The 16,729-nt window shown below is 51.0% G+C and overlaps 2 protein-coding genes across 5 annotated transcripts; both read left to right on the forward strand.

Moving 5' to 3' along the window:
• Window positions 1-261: 261 nt before the first annotated feature.
• EARS2 (glutamyl-tRNA synthetase 2, mitochondrial) lies at window positions 262-7,081 on the forward strand. Of its 2 annotated transcripts, none has more exons than NM_001031467.2 (9): window positions 262-345; window positions 486-641; window positions 1,360-1,549; window positions 1,793-2,265; window positions 3,090-3,198; window positions 3,352-3,505; window positions 4,662-4,792; window positions 5,785-5,920; window positions 6,519-7,081. In NM_001031467.2, exons 1-9 carry the CDS (start codon window positions 270-272, stop codon window positions 6,600-6,602), a joined length of 1,509 nt encoding a protein of 502 aa, NP_001026638.1. In that variant the 5' UTR covers window positions 262-269; the 3' UTR covers window positions 6,603-7,081. The 2 variants fall into 2 exon arrangements, with proteins under 2 accessions (NP_001026638.1, XP_040503369.1); XM_040647435.2 differs by having other exon boundaries at window positions 262-290.
• Window positions 7,082-7,171: 90 nt separating this feature from the next.
• On the forward strand, window positions 7,172-16,729 carry GGA2 (golgi associated, gamma adaptin ear containing, ARF binding protein 2). Of its 3 annotated transcripts, none has more exons than XM_004945270.5 (17): window positions 7,172-7,240; window positions 7,631-7,715; window positions 7,911-7,986; window positions 8,474-8,572; window positions 9,163-9,286; window positions 9,707-9,810; window positions 10,273-10,353; window positions 10,675-10,812; window positions 11,796-11,877; window positions 12,117-12,236; window positions 12,504-12,671; window positions 12,911-12,966; window positions 13,256-13,431; window positions 14,190-14,359; window positions 15,094-15,263; window positions 15,660-15,770; window positions 16,315-16,729. In XM_004945270.5, exons 1-17 carry the CDS (start codon window positions 7,207-7,209, stop codon window positions 16,420-16,422), a joined length of 1,902 nt encoding a protein of 633 aa, XP_004945327.1. In that variant the 5' UTR covers window positions 7,172-7,206; the 3' UTR covers window positions 16,423-16,729. The 3 variants fall into 3 exon arrangements, 2 of the variants coding, with proteins under 2 accessions (XP_004945327.1, XP_414878.2); XM_414878.7 differs by having other exon boundaries at window positions 13,283-13,431; XR_005839806.2 differs by lacking the exons at window positions 15,660-15,770; window positions 16,315-16,729 and having other exon boundaries at window positions 14,190-14,779; window positions 15,094-15,234.

Below are 16,729 nucleotides of genomic sequence, written 5' to 3' on the forward strand. Positions count from 1 at the left end.
GCCGCCGCTGCGCTCTGGGCCGCTCCGGCCCCCGTAGCCCCGCCCACTGCCTCGCCCGCCAATCGCTGCTCCGCCCCCGGGCCCGCCCACCAATCGGATCTCCTCCTTCGATCCCGCCCCCGGGCGGCCTCGGCCGCCGCCGTCGCGCTCGCCCGGCGCTGAGGGCACCGCCCACGGGCGCGAAGCTCCGCCCCCCAGCGCCGGCGGGCGCGGGGATTGGCTGAGCGCGGGGATTGGCTGAGCGCGGCGGGCGGAAATAGCGTGGCGGCATGGCGGGGATGCTTAGAGAGGTGTGCGGTGCGGCCGCGTCGGGGCTGCGGGTCCGCTTTGGGCCCAGTCCTACAGGTAGCGGTCTCGTTCAGCCTGTAGGCGGCCCTGGCCCGGCGGCTGTGGGCACTGCTGGGTTCGGGTCGGGGCTGCGGGAGGCGCCCCGTTCGCTTTCTCTCCAGTCACTGCGCTCTTCTGTGCCTTGCACACGGTTATAGGTTTCCTGCACCTGGGCGGCCTTCGCACCGCGCTGTACAATTACGTCTTTGCCAAACAGCAGCGGGGGACCTTCGTACTGAGAGTGGAGGACACAGACCAAGGCCGGGTGGTGGCCGGGGCCGCCGAGAGCATAGAGGACATGCTGCACTGGGCAGGTAACCCCCGAGGCAGCGAGTCCAGTGCCGCCGCCACCAGAGCCTCTGCCTGGGGATGGGCAGTGAGAGAACCGGGGTGTTTTGCAGGGCAGCAAAGTATGCAGTGTTTCAGCTGTGATTAATCTGTTAAAATGTAATGACACAGCTATTGTTTCTGCACCAGGAAGACTTTGTGTTTGGTTTCAAACTAGAAGTGAGGTTTAGATTAGGTATAAGGGAAAAGTTGCTTAAAGTAAGGGCAGTGAGGCAGTGGCACAGGGTGCCCAGAGAGGTGGCGGTGCCCCATCCCTGCACACACCCACAGTCAGGCTGGATGGGGCTCTGAGCACTGATGGAGCTGTGGGTGTCTCTGCTCAGTGCAGGGAGTGGGACCAGACAGCCTTTAGAGGTCCCTTCCAACTCAAACCATTATGCGCTTCTATGATAAGGTAGCGCTGAGCTGTGTAGGACTGGCCGTCAGGTTGGTCTGCGCTGTCTGACACACAGGCTCCACCTGTGGTAGTGGCACAACACAGCTGTGACAGGGCCTGTGTGTGGGAAACCTCACAGAAAGACCAGAGGCACTCAGACCTTGCTGTATGTTGGTACGTTCTTTATGTACCAGTGCTTGCCAGAAGAGATCTGGAGGTGTCTGCTTCCATGCTTTTTTTTTTTCTGAGTTCCACAGCTGAAAGGGGATTTTGGAACCCTTTCTAGGCCCACTGTGTGGCTCTTCCAGGCATTCCCCCTGATGAGAGCCCTCGGCGTGGTGGTCCCTTCGGCCCCTACCAGCAGTCCCTCAGGCTCGACCTCTACAGGGCTGCCAGCGAAGCACTGCTGGACCGTGGCGCTGCATACCGCTGCTTCTGCACCCCACAGCGCCTGGAGCTGCTGAGGAAGGAGGCCCTGCGCAACCAGCAGACCCCGCGGTACGAGGCTGTCCCCCCTGTGCCACTTGCTCCCAAATGCGGGGTGAAGTGTGTGGCAGCAGGGTGGCCTTCATGTCCTTAGGGGCTTAGGGAAGTGATGTGTGAAGATGGAGGGGTTGCGTAGATACACAGTGGGCAGATGACAGCTTAAAGTCATGAGTCCATGTAGAGTTCTGGGAATCTGAAATGTGTTGGTGGGGTTGGCCTATATTGACCCGACACCTCCATTCTCCTTTCTCAAAGATATGACAACCGGTGCCGGCACCTGACACCCAAGGAGGTGGCTGAGAAGCTGGCACAGGGCCTGGACTGGGTCGTGCGCTTTCGACTGGAGCGGGGTGTGGAGCCCTTCCAGGACCTGGTCTATGGCTGGAACAAGCACGAGGTGGCGGAGGTGGAGGGTGACCCGGTGATCCTCAAGGCAGATGGCTTCCCCACGTACCACCTGGCCAACGTGGTGGATGACCACCATATGGGCATCAGCCACGTCCTGCGTGGGACTGAGTGGCTTACTTCAACATCCAAGCACCTCCTCCTCTACAAAGCCTTTGGCTGGGATCCCCCGCAGTTTGGGCACCTTCCACTGCTTCTGAACAAGGATGGCAGTAAGCTGTCCAAGAGGCAGGGGGACATCTTCCTGGAGCGCTTTGCCCAGGAGGGCTACCTACCCGAGGCTCTGCTGGACATGATAACCAACTGCGGCTCTGGGTTTGCAGGTAATGAGAGCAGGCTTGGCGCTTGGTAGGAACCATTGGGGCTGACTTTAGGGAGAGGGCTGGGTTTATTTTAGCATTCTAGAAGATTAGCAGTGTTTGAAAGGAGGTGGATGTCAGGCAAGCGGTCTGAGTGGGCCTCTGTCACTGAAATGCCACCTCGGCTTCTGCAGAGCTCCTGTGCAGGACTGGGTGGTGGGAATCTTTCTGCCTCTATGCGGTCATTCAAATTGAGTGGTGCTTAATGTGTTCCCACCTGGGACAACCTTCCTCTCAGAGGGATTAAGCTGTCTGCAAAGCCCTGGGAAAACTTGTGTTCTCTGGTTAATAATTGCAGTGTCACGTATTACATGTTTCACATTTCTTGTTTGACCTGAAAGACCGTGAGTAGTTGAGTCAACTATTCCTTTTGTTGTTTTGGCTGTGAGTATCGCATTAATGTTTCAGGAACTCTGCTTGGAAATGAATCCTTCACTGGGCAGGGAAGCCGCCTGGCCAAGTACTGTTTCTATTGGGCTGAGTGATGCAAGGGGTGTTTCACCAAGGGGTGAAATAGAGCGAAGCAGAATGTCCCAGGTTTAGTTCTTTGTTATCAGTCTGTTTTACAGAAGGGGCAGAGTCCTGTGCATGCCTGCCAGAAGTTACCTCTTGTTTGCCAGGCTATGTCCCTGCTCCTCCTAGCACTGAAAGCAACCCTTCTTTCTCACTGTTCCCTCGGCTGTGCTGCTGTACTAGCACTGATCTTGCCTTTTCTAATGAAAAGCAGTGACTCCAGCTTTCTGCGGGGGAGTGAATGCATGTCAAAACCTTGCTGAATTGTTTTGCAGAGAAACAGATGGGGAGGACTTTGGAGGAGCTGATCTCGCAGTTTGAAATAGGCAGAATTACAACCCATTCTGCATTACTGGATCTTGAGAAACTCCCAGAATTCAACAGGTAGAAATATCAGTGGTAGATCTAACACTTAATACTTTGTAGGATGTCTGTCCAAGGTCTAACGTTGCCTTTCCAACTGTTCTAGTTTTAACTGATAAATGAGATGGAGATGATTAGAGTGAACAAAACCCAGAACAGTTTCTCTTTGTCCAGGATGCACCTCACTCGCCATATTGAGAATGAAGGGCTACGGCAGAAGCTAATTCAAGAGCTGCAGTTGCTGGTGGAGGACGTCTATGGGGATCAAGAAGTGGATAAAGAGGTTCTGGAAAAGGAGTACGTGGAGCAAGTCCTCCTGCTGAGAAAAGTATGAGAAGTGATAAAATGGTGTTACCTTCTTGTGGAGGGCTGGAGCGTGGGCACGCATGGTTTTGTGGGTGAAGACTCAGCTGAGTTCTGGGCATTGCTTTGACCTGAGCTCTGCTGCCTGCCAACAGCGAGGGGCTGTAACTGCCAGTTCAGGTGTGCACACTTACTGCCAAAATACAATGGTGTGGTTGGCTGGCCTGTAGGAATGGGCTTGCTGACTATCTTGGCAATCTTTGCAGGGTTGAAACCTCATTGGCTCTTTGAGCTGGCAGAGAGCTCCTTTGGTAGAGGGAGACTGTGTCTCAGCCATGGAAATACTATTAGTATTGCAGGATCAGATCGGCTGTGGCTGTGTCTAGATGAGAGTTGAAGGCTTTTGTGCTGTGCTTTGCCTCATGATCCAGCATGGGATGTGCAAAGGTCTCTACTGAGCAGACTCCTCATACTGCCAGGCAGCTCACACCTGGTTTTTGCTAATTGGGCAGTGTAAAGCTGCTTGTGTTGCTACTGTTCTGTGCTTTGGAAGCAAGGTCAAAGCAACTGCTTAGCAGAGATGGATGAAGCTCTTGATGGTTAAACTAATGGCACCTGGGCATGTGGAGCCCTGGTCTCAGGTCATTGGCAGAGTGCAGGCTCTAGAGGGGATAGGAGATGCTGTGTCTTTTGCCAGTGCTGGGAAAGAGGGTGAATCCAACAGTTTCCCAGTCTGCCTCTTGGATGCTACTTTAGGATCTGAGGAATTCCTTGAGGGGAGTAAAGCGCCTCTGTAAAGGCAGGCAGAGACCCCATCTGTCAGCAGAGGTTTTGCTGTGGGCTGCCCATGTGACTCCCTACGCATCTCGTGAGAGGCAGCAGCTGAGTGTGGCAAGCCACTTCCAGGGACAGAGTGAGTCAGCTGTGTGTGTGCTGTGCAGGACTGGTACCAAACCCTTCAGGCTGCTTTTGTATCTCCGTGCACACCAGGCAGTTACGGGTGTGAAAACAGCAGCCAAAATGTCAGCAGTTCATGTTTCTTCTAAGCAGGCTCAAAGCGCGAGGCAGCAGTGTGCTGGGATCCTCTTCAGCTGTTTGTGAAGCACAGAGAGAAGGAATTCTTCCCTCCCCAAACTGCCACTGTCACCCCTGGTCTTGCCAGCTCTGCTTTCTCTCCCCAGGGCCACATAAGCCATCTGAAGGACCTGGTGTCGGACAACTATTCCTACTTGTGGGTTAGGCCCTCGGTGTCCCGAGAGCAGCTACAGATGATTTCTGCAGAAGTAGATGAAATAGGAAAACTAGTCCTAGGGTAAGTGTCTCCTTGCAGCTCTGTACACACCCACGGCATTGCTGCTTGGCTGCTGTATTCGTATGGGACATGCTCATGGTTTTTATGTATTTTTTGCTTCACTTCAGAACATGCTGCAGTTAATAACTGCTAAGAGGTTCTGTAGGTACTTAACTGAAAGGCTGCTTACCAGCAGGAAGTATCACATTGAGGCTCTTAAGCAAGAATTGTCATGTCTGTGCTTTGTAAAGCACTGGGCACAATAAGTTTGTGTACCTACATAATGCTGATGAAGGAAAGCAAGAGCTCTCCTGTGCTGCCTGATCTGCTGTACTTTTGCTTGTTGCAGCATCTGAGAGAAGGACAAGGTGGTTTGGTCAGCATGTATGTAGACTTATCACAAGTCTGCTGGGTCTCTGGAATGAGCGCAGTCTATGCCCAGCAGAATTAATTGCTTCCAAAGCACTCATCCCTGGGGTGATTCTCTGGTTCTCATTTCTTGGCCCCCAGCTAGCAGTCTGCATTTCTCTCCAGTCAGAAGCATCACTGGGATGGCAGACCGTCTGTCCAACCTTTGCTAGGTCCTTTCTTCTGTACCAAGCAACTCTCTGGGGTTTTGCCAGCATGTTTCATTGCTGCCTTGCAGGTTCCTCTGTTGCTCTGTGCCTTGCAGCTGGGAGGGATGCTGTGTCAATCTCTTTTCCTGTTCAGATTGTGTATACCAGGTCAAAGCTTTTGATGAAAATGAGCCCTGAACACCTCAGAGAGAAGCTGGGGTGGCAATAGCTGCAAGATTAACTGTTATTTTCAGCTGTCTGCAAAGCTGATTGCCTCCAGTCATTTGTCACAGCTGAGTGGTAACTGAATCCAGGTGATGGCAATTTAAATGTCAGAATCCTGTCTGTCCTGTGGAGATAATAGTACTGCTGTCTACATCTGATGCTGCCAGCAATGGCTCCTGCATCTCTCAAAATTGTATTTATTCAGAAATGTGAATTACTCATTTCCTAAAGGCTTATGACAAAGCCAGCAGCTGTTTGGACCATCGAGGAGTTGAACAAAGACCTCAGAAGTCTCCAGAAGCAGACCAGAGAGACCAAGTACAGCAGCATGATGAAGCTCCTCCGCCTGGCTCTCAGTGGGCAGCAGGTAAGAAACAGTTCTGGTTGCTGGAGCCTTCTGGTTGTGTGTGGTTTTTAACCAGCATCTTTCTGTGCTATCGAGATACCAGCATTGGGGTTGGACTTATGACAAGAATTGACGTCAGTTGCTGTTAGGAGTGAAAGTACTGACATAAAGCAGCTCTGGAAGAAAGGGCTGTTCTGACAGTTCCAGGAAGGTGCTTTTAAGGCACGGATATGCTGCTTGCAAACCTAAAGTTAGCAAAACTTCTGGACCGGCTGTAGAGGGCGTTAGCAACCCTGTGAGTTTGATGCCAATGAGGCTCTCCTGTGCTGTGCTCTGCGTTCATCTGCTGAACAAAGTTGAAACCCAGGTTTTAGAGGAGGAATTCTTCACAGCCTGCTTCTGGCTTAGGCTCTGGCTTGTTGTTCTTGGTTCAGATTGACTGCTTTACTTCAGGAAGAAAAAGCTAAATCTTGCTTTGAGATTGCTAACAAAACCCCTGCCCTTGGTGTAACAGCAATCTGATAGCTTGTCACTTCATCACTTCCTGCCTGGTGGGACAGACTTTTGTACTGGAAAGTGTAAGTTTCCATCTGTACAATGACTTCTTCTGTGCTTTCAGCATGGACCGAGCGTTGCTGAGATGATGGTGACATTGGGCCCCAGAGAAGTGTGTGGAAGGATCAGCAAAGTGCTATCCAGCTAATGTGAGACCCACGGCACAGAGCCGGACTTCTTGGTGACGCTGTGATTATCTCCAATCAGATGTGCTGGGCTTTGGGCCACGCAGGTGTCTGTGTCTGTACACTCAGCTTGAGGCAGTCTGTGTGGGAGAGGAACTGCATACAGAGGGAGGTCTGTCCTTGTGCTGTCACCCTGTGGAAATAGCCAAGCGTTCCGCCTGGGATCCAGAGACTTCTATCAGCAGTTCATGCTCGCAGTTGGAAGGCAGTGCTGTGCCAGCTGCCCACCTTGCTCCAGGCACTGCCCTACAGCTAGAGGAGCCTGGCCAGCACCAGAGCAGTGTAAGGGGGGTGGGGGGTGAGCAGCTGCTACCTGCTGCTGTGGAGAAAGGACTTAAACTCGCTGCCGTGTGCGTGGTTCAGCTGAAATGTGGAACTCAGCCAATCGGAGGGCCGGGCTTTAAGTGTTAAATCGCTCTGGTGACAACTGTCACCAAAACCACCTTTCTGTGCGCTGTCTGTGCGGGTTGGGGGGGGCGGCGGGCGGCCTGCGCTGCGCTGCGAGGAGCGCTTCCTGGGCGGCCCCGGGAGCGGGCGGGGCGGCGGCGCGGGACGCAGCGGGAGCCCATGGCCGGCGCGGAGCAGCTGCAGCGGTGGCTCAGTGAGTGCGGGCGGGGAGGGGGTGCGGGCAGCGCTGCGACCGCCGTGCGCCTGAGGGCGGGCGGGGAGTCGCTGGAACGGCGGGGCGGGGGGCGGCGGCTGCGGGCGCGACGGTGCGGGCCGGGCTGTGCTGGGAGCGTTCCGCGGCTCCGCGCTACGGGGACGCCGCGCTGCCGGGGCTGAGCGCTCCGCTCCCACCTGGGGCTCTTCGAGGGGGGCTCAGCGCTGCGTTTTTACGCAGATGTCGATGGTGATCGCTTCCTGCCCGCCGCTTGCCTTCCATTTCTGCCTTTCACGAAAAGGCCCCGAGCGGAGCGGCCAGTGTTGAGCCGCTCCCAGCCCGCGCCCCGCGATCTCACACCGAAACCTTTTCTTTTCTCCCCCGCGTAAGACGAAGCCACCGACCCAGGTGTCCCCGAGGAGAACTGGGAATGCATCCAGCAGTTCTGCGCGCAGCTGAACGCGGACGCGGAGGGGTAAGGAGAGCGGCGGCCCTGCTCAGCCCGCAGCCCTTCCCGCAGCGCCGGGTGCGGGGCCCGAACGGGCGGATGGGCTGCGGGGGGCGTAGCGCTCGGCTCGGGCGACCGCTCTTCCCCCGCAGGGCGCAATTAGCAGCGCTGGGTTCTCTCGGGATCTCGGGCGCTGACTGACCTGCTTCTGTTGCTCCCCAGCCCACCGCTGGCAGCACGGCTGCTGGCGCACAAGATACAGTCGCCCCAGGAGGTGGAAGCTCTCCATGCGCTGACAGTAAGTGCTTTTGGCCACGTGTGAGGAGAGGCAGCGATGATCTGCGGGCTTGGGGCAGTAAGGCTGCCGCTTCTTTTTCTTCCTGATGTCCCCCCATTTCTTTTTCCCGTGGCTGTATGCCCCACTGTTGGTTACACAATGAATGTAGAAACCGGGGAAAAACAGAGGGAATAAATTCTTTGGCTCCTTTCTGTGGTGTTCTGCCGTGGATCACAGCTCCAGCTGTCGTGGCTGTGCTATCGCCTCAGGGTCGGCGGTTCCAGAAGTTGTGAATCCAGGGGAGGACAGCACAGTGGTCTTAAGCACCTTCCTTGAGAAGGTTGGATGAAGAAAAGATACTTTTGCTGTGCAGCTTCTGTAGTATGTGTGCCTGTGTGCAGGCAGTGCCAGAAAGGCCTCAGATGTAACATTGTAGTAACGAAGTCTTTACACATTCCCTAAGCCATGTGTGTACAGCTCTGCTTTCTTACTGGTTCCCTTTCTGCAGGTGTTGGAGACATGTGTGAATAACTGCGGTGAGAGATTTCACAATGAAATCGCAAAGTTCCGGTTTCTGAATGAGCTGATTAAAGTGCTGTCCCCAAAGGTGGGTGGCTGTGACTGCCCAACGCGCGGCGAGGGGACGTGCTGCGTGTTTCAGCCTGGATGGGAAAGCTTAGAATGCACGGCACGTAGAAGTAGAGCAGAATTCCTGTTCTGTGCCTCTGAGCATAAGGAGTGGATGTGAATTTCCCTGTAAAGAAAGTAATAATTGAACTCCTGCTCTCCTCACTGCTTCTTTACATGGAAGGTAGCCGAGCTTGGGCTGTGCTGGTAGAGCACGGTCAGCTGGAGTAAAGCACGGGGCTGTTTTCACTAAAAGAGCTAAAAAACAACTTCTGGTTTCAGTTGTAGCAACTGATCAGAGAGTCTTTGAAATGGTTTCATGTTGATTGTCATGCAGTATTGATGACGTTGACACACGTGCAATAGCATTGCCTTTATTTACAGCCAGTGCTGTGTGCGCTGTTTCATGTATTGCAAGAAACACAGCTGACAGCACTGTGTATGTGCTGGGAGTCCATTTGCTGTTTGATCTCTGCATGTGAGCAACTTGGGGCCAGACCTGCATGCCATGTATGGTGCAAATTCTTCAGTTTTGATCTATTTTTCTTATTTTTTTTTGTTCTTCCCCAGTACTATGGAACCTGGTCTTCAGAAAAAGTCAAGTCCAGAGTGACTGAAATAATATTCAGTTGGACAGTTTGGTTTCCTCAGGAAGTTAAAATCCGGGATGCTTATCAGATGTTGAAGAAACAAGGTTCAGTTCTGTTATTTCAGTTTCCTTCTTAACTTTGAGGTCACGTGGCTTCAGCTCACACTTCTCTGTCCTCTTTGCTTTTGTGACTCAGCTTTTTCTGTAAGACTTTGTGTGAGGGAGAAAGGACAAAGGCTGCTTCCAAGGCCCTGGGCTGCTTGGGGATGCCCGTAACTGTGTAAAGAGATTTACCTAACAATGGTTGTATTGAGCCATTCCAGCCTTGTGGCTGCTGTTCTTACAGTGCTCACCCCTGGGGTGTGGTGGAAAAGGTACAGAGCACATTCAGGGGCTCTTTGCCCTGGGATGCCATTCTGTGCATGCTGGGCATGGGTGCACAGCTGGGTGCAGAACCAGCATGCTGCTGAGCATTGTGTTGTGGCAGCTCAGGCACCACTGAACCAATACTGTTTATCATTCTAGGGATTGTAAAAGAAGACCCCAAATTGCCAGAAGACAAAATCTTACCTCCCCCTTCTCCAAGACCTCAGAACTCCATCTTTGACACTGATGAAGAGAAATCCAAGGTAAACCTTAAGGCTTTCCTCCCTGCTACCCCTCTGATTTTTACTGCTGAGAGCACATGCAGATATATGCTGTGCAGCTTCAGAGCAATACTGATGCTTCTGCTGAACAGTAGGTGGAGAATACTGTGATATTTCATCAGAAAGCATTGCTTGATCAAAAGTGAAACATTTTTACAGAAATAGTCAGTTTCTCTTTGCATTTCTGCAGGAAGGCTCTCTGGGCCCTGCAACAGTTCTGCTGCCCCATGCTGTGTTACTGCACTGCTCTGTGCTGCCCTGGGCTTGGCCAGCCTCCCCCTTTTTCTCATGCTTCTGATGCCAGAAAGTCATTGTTCTCGGCTGTCTGCACTGAGCTGCTGACAGTGGGTGTCCCTGAGCACTGCTCTGTTAGGGGGTGTGCCTGTGGGGTGTACAGTGCCTGGGGAATGCTGCTGACTGCTCTCCAATGGTTTCCCCTCATAGCTCCTAGCAAGGCTGTTGAAGAGTACCCATGCTGAGGACCTGCAGGCTGCCAACCGGTTGATCAAGAGCATGATCAAGGAGGTGGGTGTCTGTGGGAGCCATAGCCCCTCGGGTCAGAAGGAGGGATGGCAGGGGACCTGGCAGTGACTGTGGGCTCTATATATGATATCCAGAATGTCTGCCATCATGAACTGCCTTTCTCCTCTAGGCACTGCGTGTCTGGTCCTCATTTCCCATCTGAAAGGTCAGCCCGCCTCTGTTTAAAACTCTAAATACTTTGTCTGCAGTGACATATTTATAGGAAGCTGCCCCCCACCAAGAGTGATCAAGAGTGACCCAGACAAGCTCGCTCTCTGGCTGTATTAGCCAAGTCATCACCTACTTTTATTTCATTTTTCAAAGGAACAAGAAAAGTCAGCTAAGGTGTCCAGACGAGTGAATACAATCAGCGAAGTTTCTGAGAATGTTAAACGAATGGATGAATTGCTGGAAAGTTACAAGAGACAGGAATTACCCAAATCTGACTATGAAACGCTCCAGGTAGGTGTTCTTTTTTTCCTAGATGAGAGGTTCTTTTGGCTGTGGCTGGAAGGGCCTGGGACAATGGGATTCAACTGGCAGCAAGCTGTACTCCATTTCTGCAAGGGAAGAGCATTATCACAGCAGGAATAACTTCCAGCATACTTAATGAATGACAGTCCCTCTCATCTGAGTAATGAAGTTGGGTTGGAACTGTCTTGCTGTGCCAGTTCTACTTTCTGTTCAGATCAGCTGCTCTTCTTCTGGTATCTTATGGGGAAGTGATCCTTCCTCCAGCAGCGGAGTAACACATGGGAATTCCCTTAGCCCAGTCATGGTTAGGTGGGCGTGAGGAGATGTGATCGGGGAAGCTCAAAACTATTGGATCTTTGACTTGTACTGTGGTTACTGTGATTCTCTTTTTCTGGATCAGAGTCTGGTCTGCTTCAAAACTACTGACCACAAAACTTGTCATTTTGGTAGGGAAGCACTTTTCCTGTGCTTACGTGTGACTGAGAGTTTGGAGTTAGCTTCGTTTAGGAGGGCTGTGGCAGAGACTGTACTTTCAGATGGAAAAAAAAAATGGTTTCCACTATGCCTACTTCCAAAATGCTGAGAAGAGAGCTGTGATAGGCTTTGTCTTTTCCGATGGTATTAGCAACTGGTCCTAACGCTTTCCTCTGACTACTGTGATTTATCCATTCACTTCTGGATACTTTTTAATTGGAAAGTTTAACACTGACTCATTTTACACCCGTATGCATGGAGGAGATGTGATTGCTGAGCAGGTACCAGCGATACCACTTTATTCCAGTGTCTGTGCTTCCAGGTCACTGTGGTGTAAGAGTGCAGCAGCATGCAGCACTGATGCCCTGGACCAAAGTAGAACATACAGCTTGCTGTTCTAGAGGTAGCATCACTTACAGGTGGTCACAGGGACATAGGAAAATGTTGAGAGTGTCCAGGATCTTCTGAGCAATGACATGAAATGTTTCTTTCCCCAGAACCTGTTCCAGCGCTGTGAGAAGCTCAGGCCACTGCTCTTCCGCCTGGCCAGTGAGACAGTCGATGATGATGAGGCTTTAGGTGAGAGCCAATGCTGTCCTTGGAACTCTTTGCATTTGTGTTCATTTAACTTCATTTCCAAAGTGAAGTATTCCTTTCCTTAAAGAATGAATGCTTAGGGATTTGCTACCTAAGCTTTCTGCTTGGAATGATAAAACTGTGTCTGGGAAGTGGCACAGAATTACTCTTTTCCCCCAAAGAAGCTATTAATTTTCACTTGGAGCCCAAAGTTAAATAACTGCTGCTCTCTTCTTTTCCAGCTGAGCTGCTGCAGGCCAATGACAGGCTCACACAGGCACTGGGGCGGTACAGGCAGACTGTAGGCAGTCATGAGGGCGGTGGGGAAGGATGTTCAGCCAGCAGCTCCTCTGATGCACCAGGTAAAGGACCCCACAGCGCTCCACGACAGCTCTGCTTCCTGCATTTCATGGGTGAGCAGAGTCTGGAAGGGAACCGCTTCTCAGAGAACAGATGTGGGCAAAACCCTTCAGCACACGAAAACTATTACATAGCTATTTTCTTTTAGTGTGGTTGAATGAGAATGTTCCTGGAGCTCTTCACCTGAGTCCTTTAGCATGTACCTTTAGCCATTTGCACACTGTTGCTTTCAGGAGATCTCTCTTTAACTGTTCCTGCTCTTTCCAAAGCACATCGGACACCCCCAAGACGCATGAAGAGCTATACACTGATTGACTTCTCTGAGCTGGAGGCCATGTCCCAGCCTCCTGCAGACCAGTTTTCAGACATCACCTCTGCCTCCCGACACAGCAGCACCACCTCTGCTTGTCTGCTGGAGGAGGAGCTGAAGTCATTAGGTTTGTATGTACAATTCAGTACAGTGTTAGCCTTATTACTCGGGTTTGTAGTACTTAATAAATTTAGAACTTTGACTCCAGTGCTCCTCTTAAAGTAGGCCCTTTAGCTAGGGGAAGTTGTTAGGGGTGTAGTTGCTTTAATGATGTTAAAGGCAAACTGCTGTTATACAATGAGGGAGGAACCTGTGGAAAACAGTTGTTTTCTGTAACTGATCTGTGCCTTTTGGTATCTTTCTTAGATCTCAGCGACTCTCTGGTTTTACAGCAACCACCGCCTGACTTTGCCTTATCAGAGGTGAGTGATCCTCAGCTATAGTAGTCCATAAAACACAAAGGACAAACATCAGATAGGATTCTTGATATCCCATCTTTCTACAGCAGCCTATTTCTTTTATTTTTTTTACACCCCTCTACTCTGAAGGGAAATGTCCTGCAGTGCAATGAATGTACGGGTTGCAGTTTGCAACCAGATAACTCAAATTTATTTCTACTTTAATTAATCTTAAATGTATTTTAAAAAATTATTTTCAGTGGAACAGGTTTCATTTATTTACTTACTTGCTTATTTTCCTGGTGATCTGCAGCGTGAACTAGAAGTGCCTCTTTTCCAGGCTGCTGTACACAATGGATATAGTAAAAATGTAAGTGCTTTTGAACCATTGGAACTGGAGGAAAGCTGGGAAGACAGCTGCCTAGAGAAGAATGAATTTCGTGGCCTCGATCAGCTCTCTCCACCTCCCAGGACCCAGACATTACCCTTGTAAGCAAGCTCTGTGCAGTACAGTCTGACTTTGGAGAGGAGAAATACTGTTTTTACAACAGTGAGGTTTGGAAAAACCTTTTAGCTACAACTGGGTAATGATGGCAAGTTGTCCATCAGTGCACTGGCTCTTAAAGCAGCAGCTGTGCACCTATTAATTCTAATTCTGAATAATTGTACATCTGGACCTTCACAGGGTCAGAAACTTGGTGGAACAAATCCCATGGCTTAGCAGCAAGGTGTTCTTGAGCTAAAAGAGCAAAAACATCCAAGTCAGATCTCTTTTCTCCAGCTTTTTTTCAGGCTTTGACAAGATAGTTTCCTGGCATTCATTAGGAGCCTAACAGGTTTATCATCCACAGGTCTTCAGAGCAGGTGACCATTATGATAACCTTATCCAATTTATCCAGTCTGCCAGAACATAGACCAAGAAGTGTTTCTGCAGATTCCTAGCCTTTTGCATTGACTCTGAGCTAGAACTTACTTTAATCTCAATGACAGAATTCCAGAGAGCCTGCATAACAAAATTTCATGACAGTAACAGAAACAAGACTCTGCCTTAGTGAATGCTGAAACAGCAGTGTCTTTCTTACAAAGTAGAGACCTTTTTCAGACTTCCTAGGAACACAGAGTAAGCTTGTACTTTGTACCTAAGAGGGATGAGGGACTGGGAACACAAATACAGACTCAGCAGAGGATGGTATATACCATGTACTCTCCCCAGTTAATATAAGCTTTCTACATGCTTTTCTTTCCAGGGGTTTATCACCAATGAAATTGCCCTTTCCAGATCTTCCAAATAGCTCAATGGCAGATCCTTCATTCTCCAGCCTAGGCTACGAGCTGAAGCCTGCTGCCTCTTTGCATCCAGCTTCCAATGATGCTTCTCTAGCAAACCTTTTTGTCCCTTTAATTTCAATTACACCGAGTAAGTGCAATGATTTCTGTGCCCCAGCTCTTCTGTGATTTTTGCAGGGGAGCAAGCAAGCCAAAGTAGCTTCATGCTGTGAGGGTCAGCTGGAGAAAACTGGCTATGCTATGAAGGATTTAATATATCTGAGAATTTGAGCAAGAGCTAGGAATGATACCATGGAAATGTCCTGCTCAGTAGTCAGAAGTTTCATGCCCTGGCTAATCTTTTTAGTGTGCTTCTAAACTCTTTGACCCTGGCATCTTCTGTGAAACTTCAAGCAGTACTTCTCCAGAGGCTTAAGAGATACTTACGGGTCCTAAGGCAGAACTGTCTTCTGACTTCAGTCCCTCAAGTTAAGGATTTAGCAGATTCTGGAAAGGCTGAATGGTGATGGCCAGCTGTGGATTTATCCCTGGTAATAAGAGGCTAAGTCCTGTAAGTTGCTGAAGTGTTATATTTTTGCTTTTCCCATTGTATGTCTTGGATTTGTAGCTCATCTTGTTGACAGTTAAAATCTCAGCTGCTAGTCACCTTATATCTCATGACATAGATTCTTCTGCGTACTTTGGAGGTGAAATGTGAATCATAGGCCAGCATTGTCCACTGCTTGGCCTACGAGTTTGCTAGAGCGAGTAAAAGTTTCTATGAATTTTTCCTTTTTGCTGTTCTTAGCCTACCTTCACTGTTTTCCCCTCAGAAGATAGGGGAAATCCATGCTTTGTTTCTTATTTTCCTTTTGTCTCCGGCAGGTAGTATCTGTCCACTTACAGTGTATGAGAGGGATGGTTTCAAAGCTATGCTGCACTTCTCCAGAGACCCAGCTCCTGGCCGACCAGATGTGCTGGTGATGGTTCTCTCCATGCTGAGCACCTCAGCTCAGCCAATTAAGGACATTGTGTTCCAGGCTGCAGTCCCAAAGGTAAAAAGCCTATGATGAATAAAATGGAGTGGGACTACTCAGAAACATCTTGAGAAGGTTTGCCATTTCATGCTTAGGATTTTTCTTTCAATATTGAAAATTGCGTGGCTCATTTTCCCAAACTGTAAACCAGTTGTACGGTAGTACCTGTGGCTCAGGTGCCTCTTTCCCAGAATAGATCCCCGGCCTTGGGAGAAAGGAGTAGGGCTCCAGACATGCTGCTTTAAACTCCTGTTGAAGCACTCGTTGTACTTGCGTATGTGCAGCATAGAATTGCCTATTTAGGAACGTCCTTTTGATGGAGGCTGACTTCTCTGCCAAACTGTGGAGCTGGTTAGTACTCCCAGCTCTTTTTCAACGTGGACCCGAAAGATTTCCTTTTGCTTTCACTTTCAGACCATGAAAATAAAGTTGCAACCAGCATCCGGTACTGAGCTCCCAGCCTTCAGCCCGCTGCTTCCCCCAGCAGTGGTGTCTCAGGTCCTGCTGCTTGCCAATCCGCACAAGGTATGTGGCAGTGGTTCTGCAGTGTGTCACTGAATGTGGCCATAATGTATTGTTGTGAAGGGCAGGGGCAGTGCTGTCTGCAAGGAGACGTGTGGGAGGGAGACACAATGGGTTGTGCTGGAGGACATTTTTTCCACTGCGACAGCTTTTCAGGATTGAATGGACAGTGACTGCAGTGGCCTGCACGGTTGTGCTTGTCCACCTGCTGGGATGGCACCCAGGAGACACCCTGCAGCTGTCAGCAGCTAATGGTGTGACCATGTGTGTCACCTTTGTTGCACTGATAAATAATTATTGGTCAAAAAATGGATGTAAAGAAGAATCCCATCACTGAGGGGGGGGGGGGTGGCCAGGCCTGGATTTCTAAGCATGCGCTGTGGGGCCTGTACAGGTCTCCCCTCCTATGGCTCTTATGTTACCATCTGGGCCCTGCAGAAGCCTTCCAGAGGGTGATTCAGTGCAGCAGGGCTGTGAGGGATGCGATGGAAGGAGGCCCAGGAGGCTGCAGCTCTGACGTGCCCCACTCTGCTTTCTTCTCTCCCAGGATCCCGTCCGCCTAAAGTACAAGCTGGCCTTCAGGCACGGCGCGCAGCCTGTCAGCGAGGTGGGAGAGGTGACCGGCTTCCCAGGAGCAGAGCTGTGGGGCAGCTGAACTTCTTTAGGCCCAGATGTCGCTGTTTGCCTTGAGGGAGGCGGGGCCCTTAGCACCGCGACGGCTCCTGGCCTCGGCCGTGCCCTCCCCCGCCCCGTGCTGCCCGAATCCGGCCGCTGCTGCCCGCATCGCGGCCCTGCTGTGCGGAGCCCGCGCCGTGCGGCCCGCCTCTGCTTCCACACCGGCGTTCCCTCCCGCGTTGTGGGCCGATTTTCCCTCATGACGTGCGCGTTGGGGGGACAGGGGGTGGGCCTGGCCTAGGGCCGAACGCGCTGCGTGGCTGCATAAAACCAAAGCTGTTGGCGGA

This window comes from Gallus gallus, chromosome 14 (assembly GCF_016699485.2).
Source record: "Gallus gallus isolate bGalGal1 chromosome 14, bGalGal1.mat.broiler.GRCg7b, whole genome shotgun sequence".
Taxonomy (NCBI): Eukaryota; Metazoa; Chordata; class Aves; order Galliformes; family Phasianidae; genus Gallus; species Gallus gallus.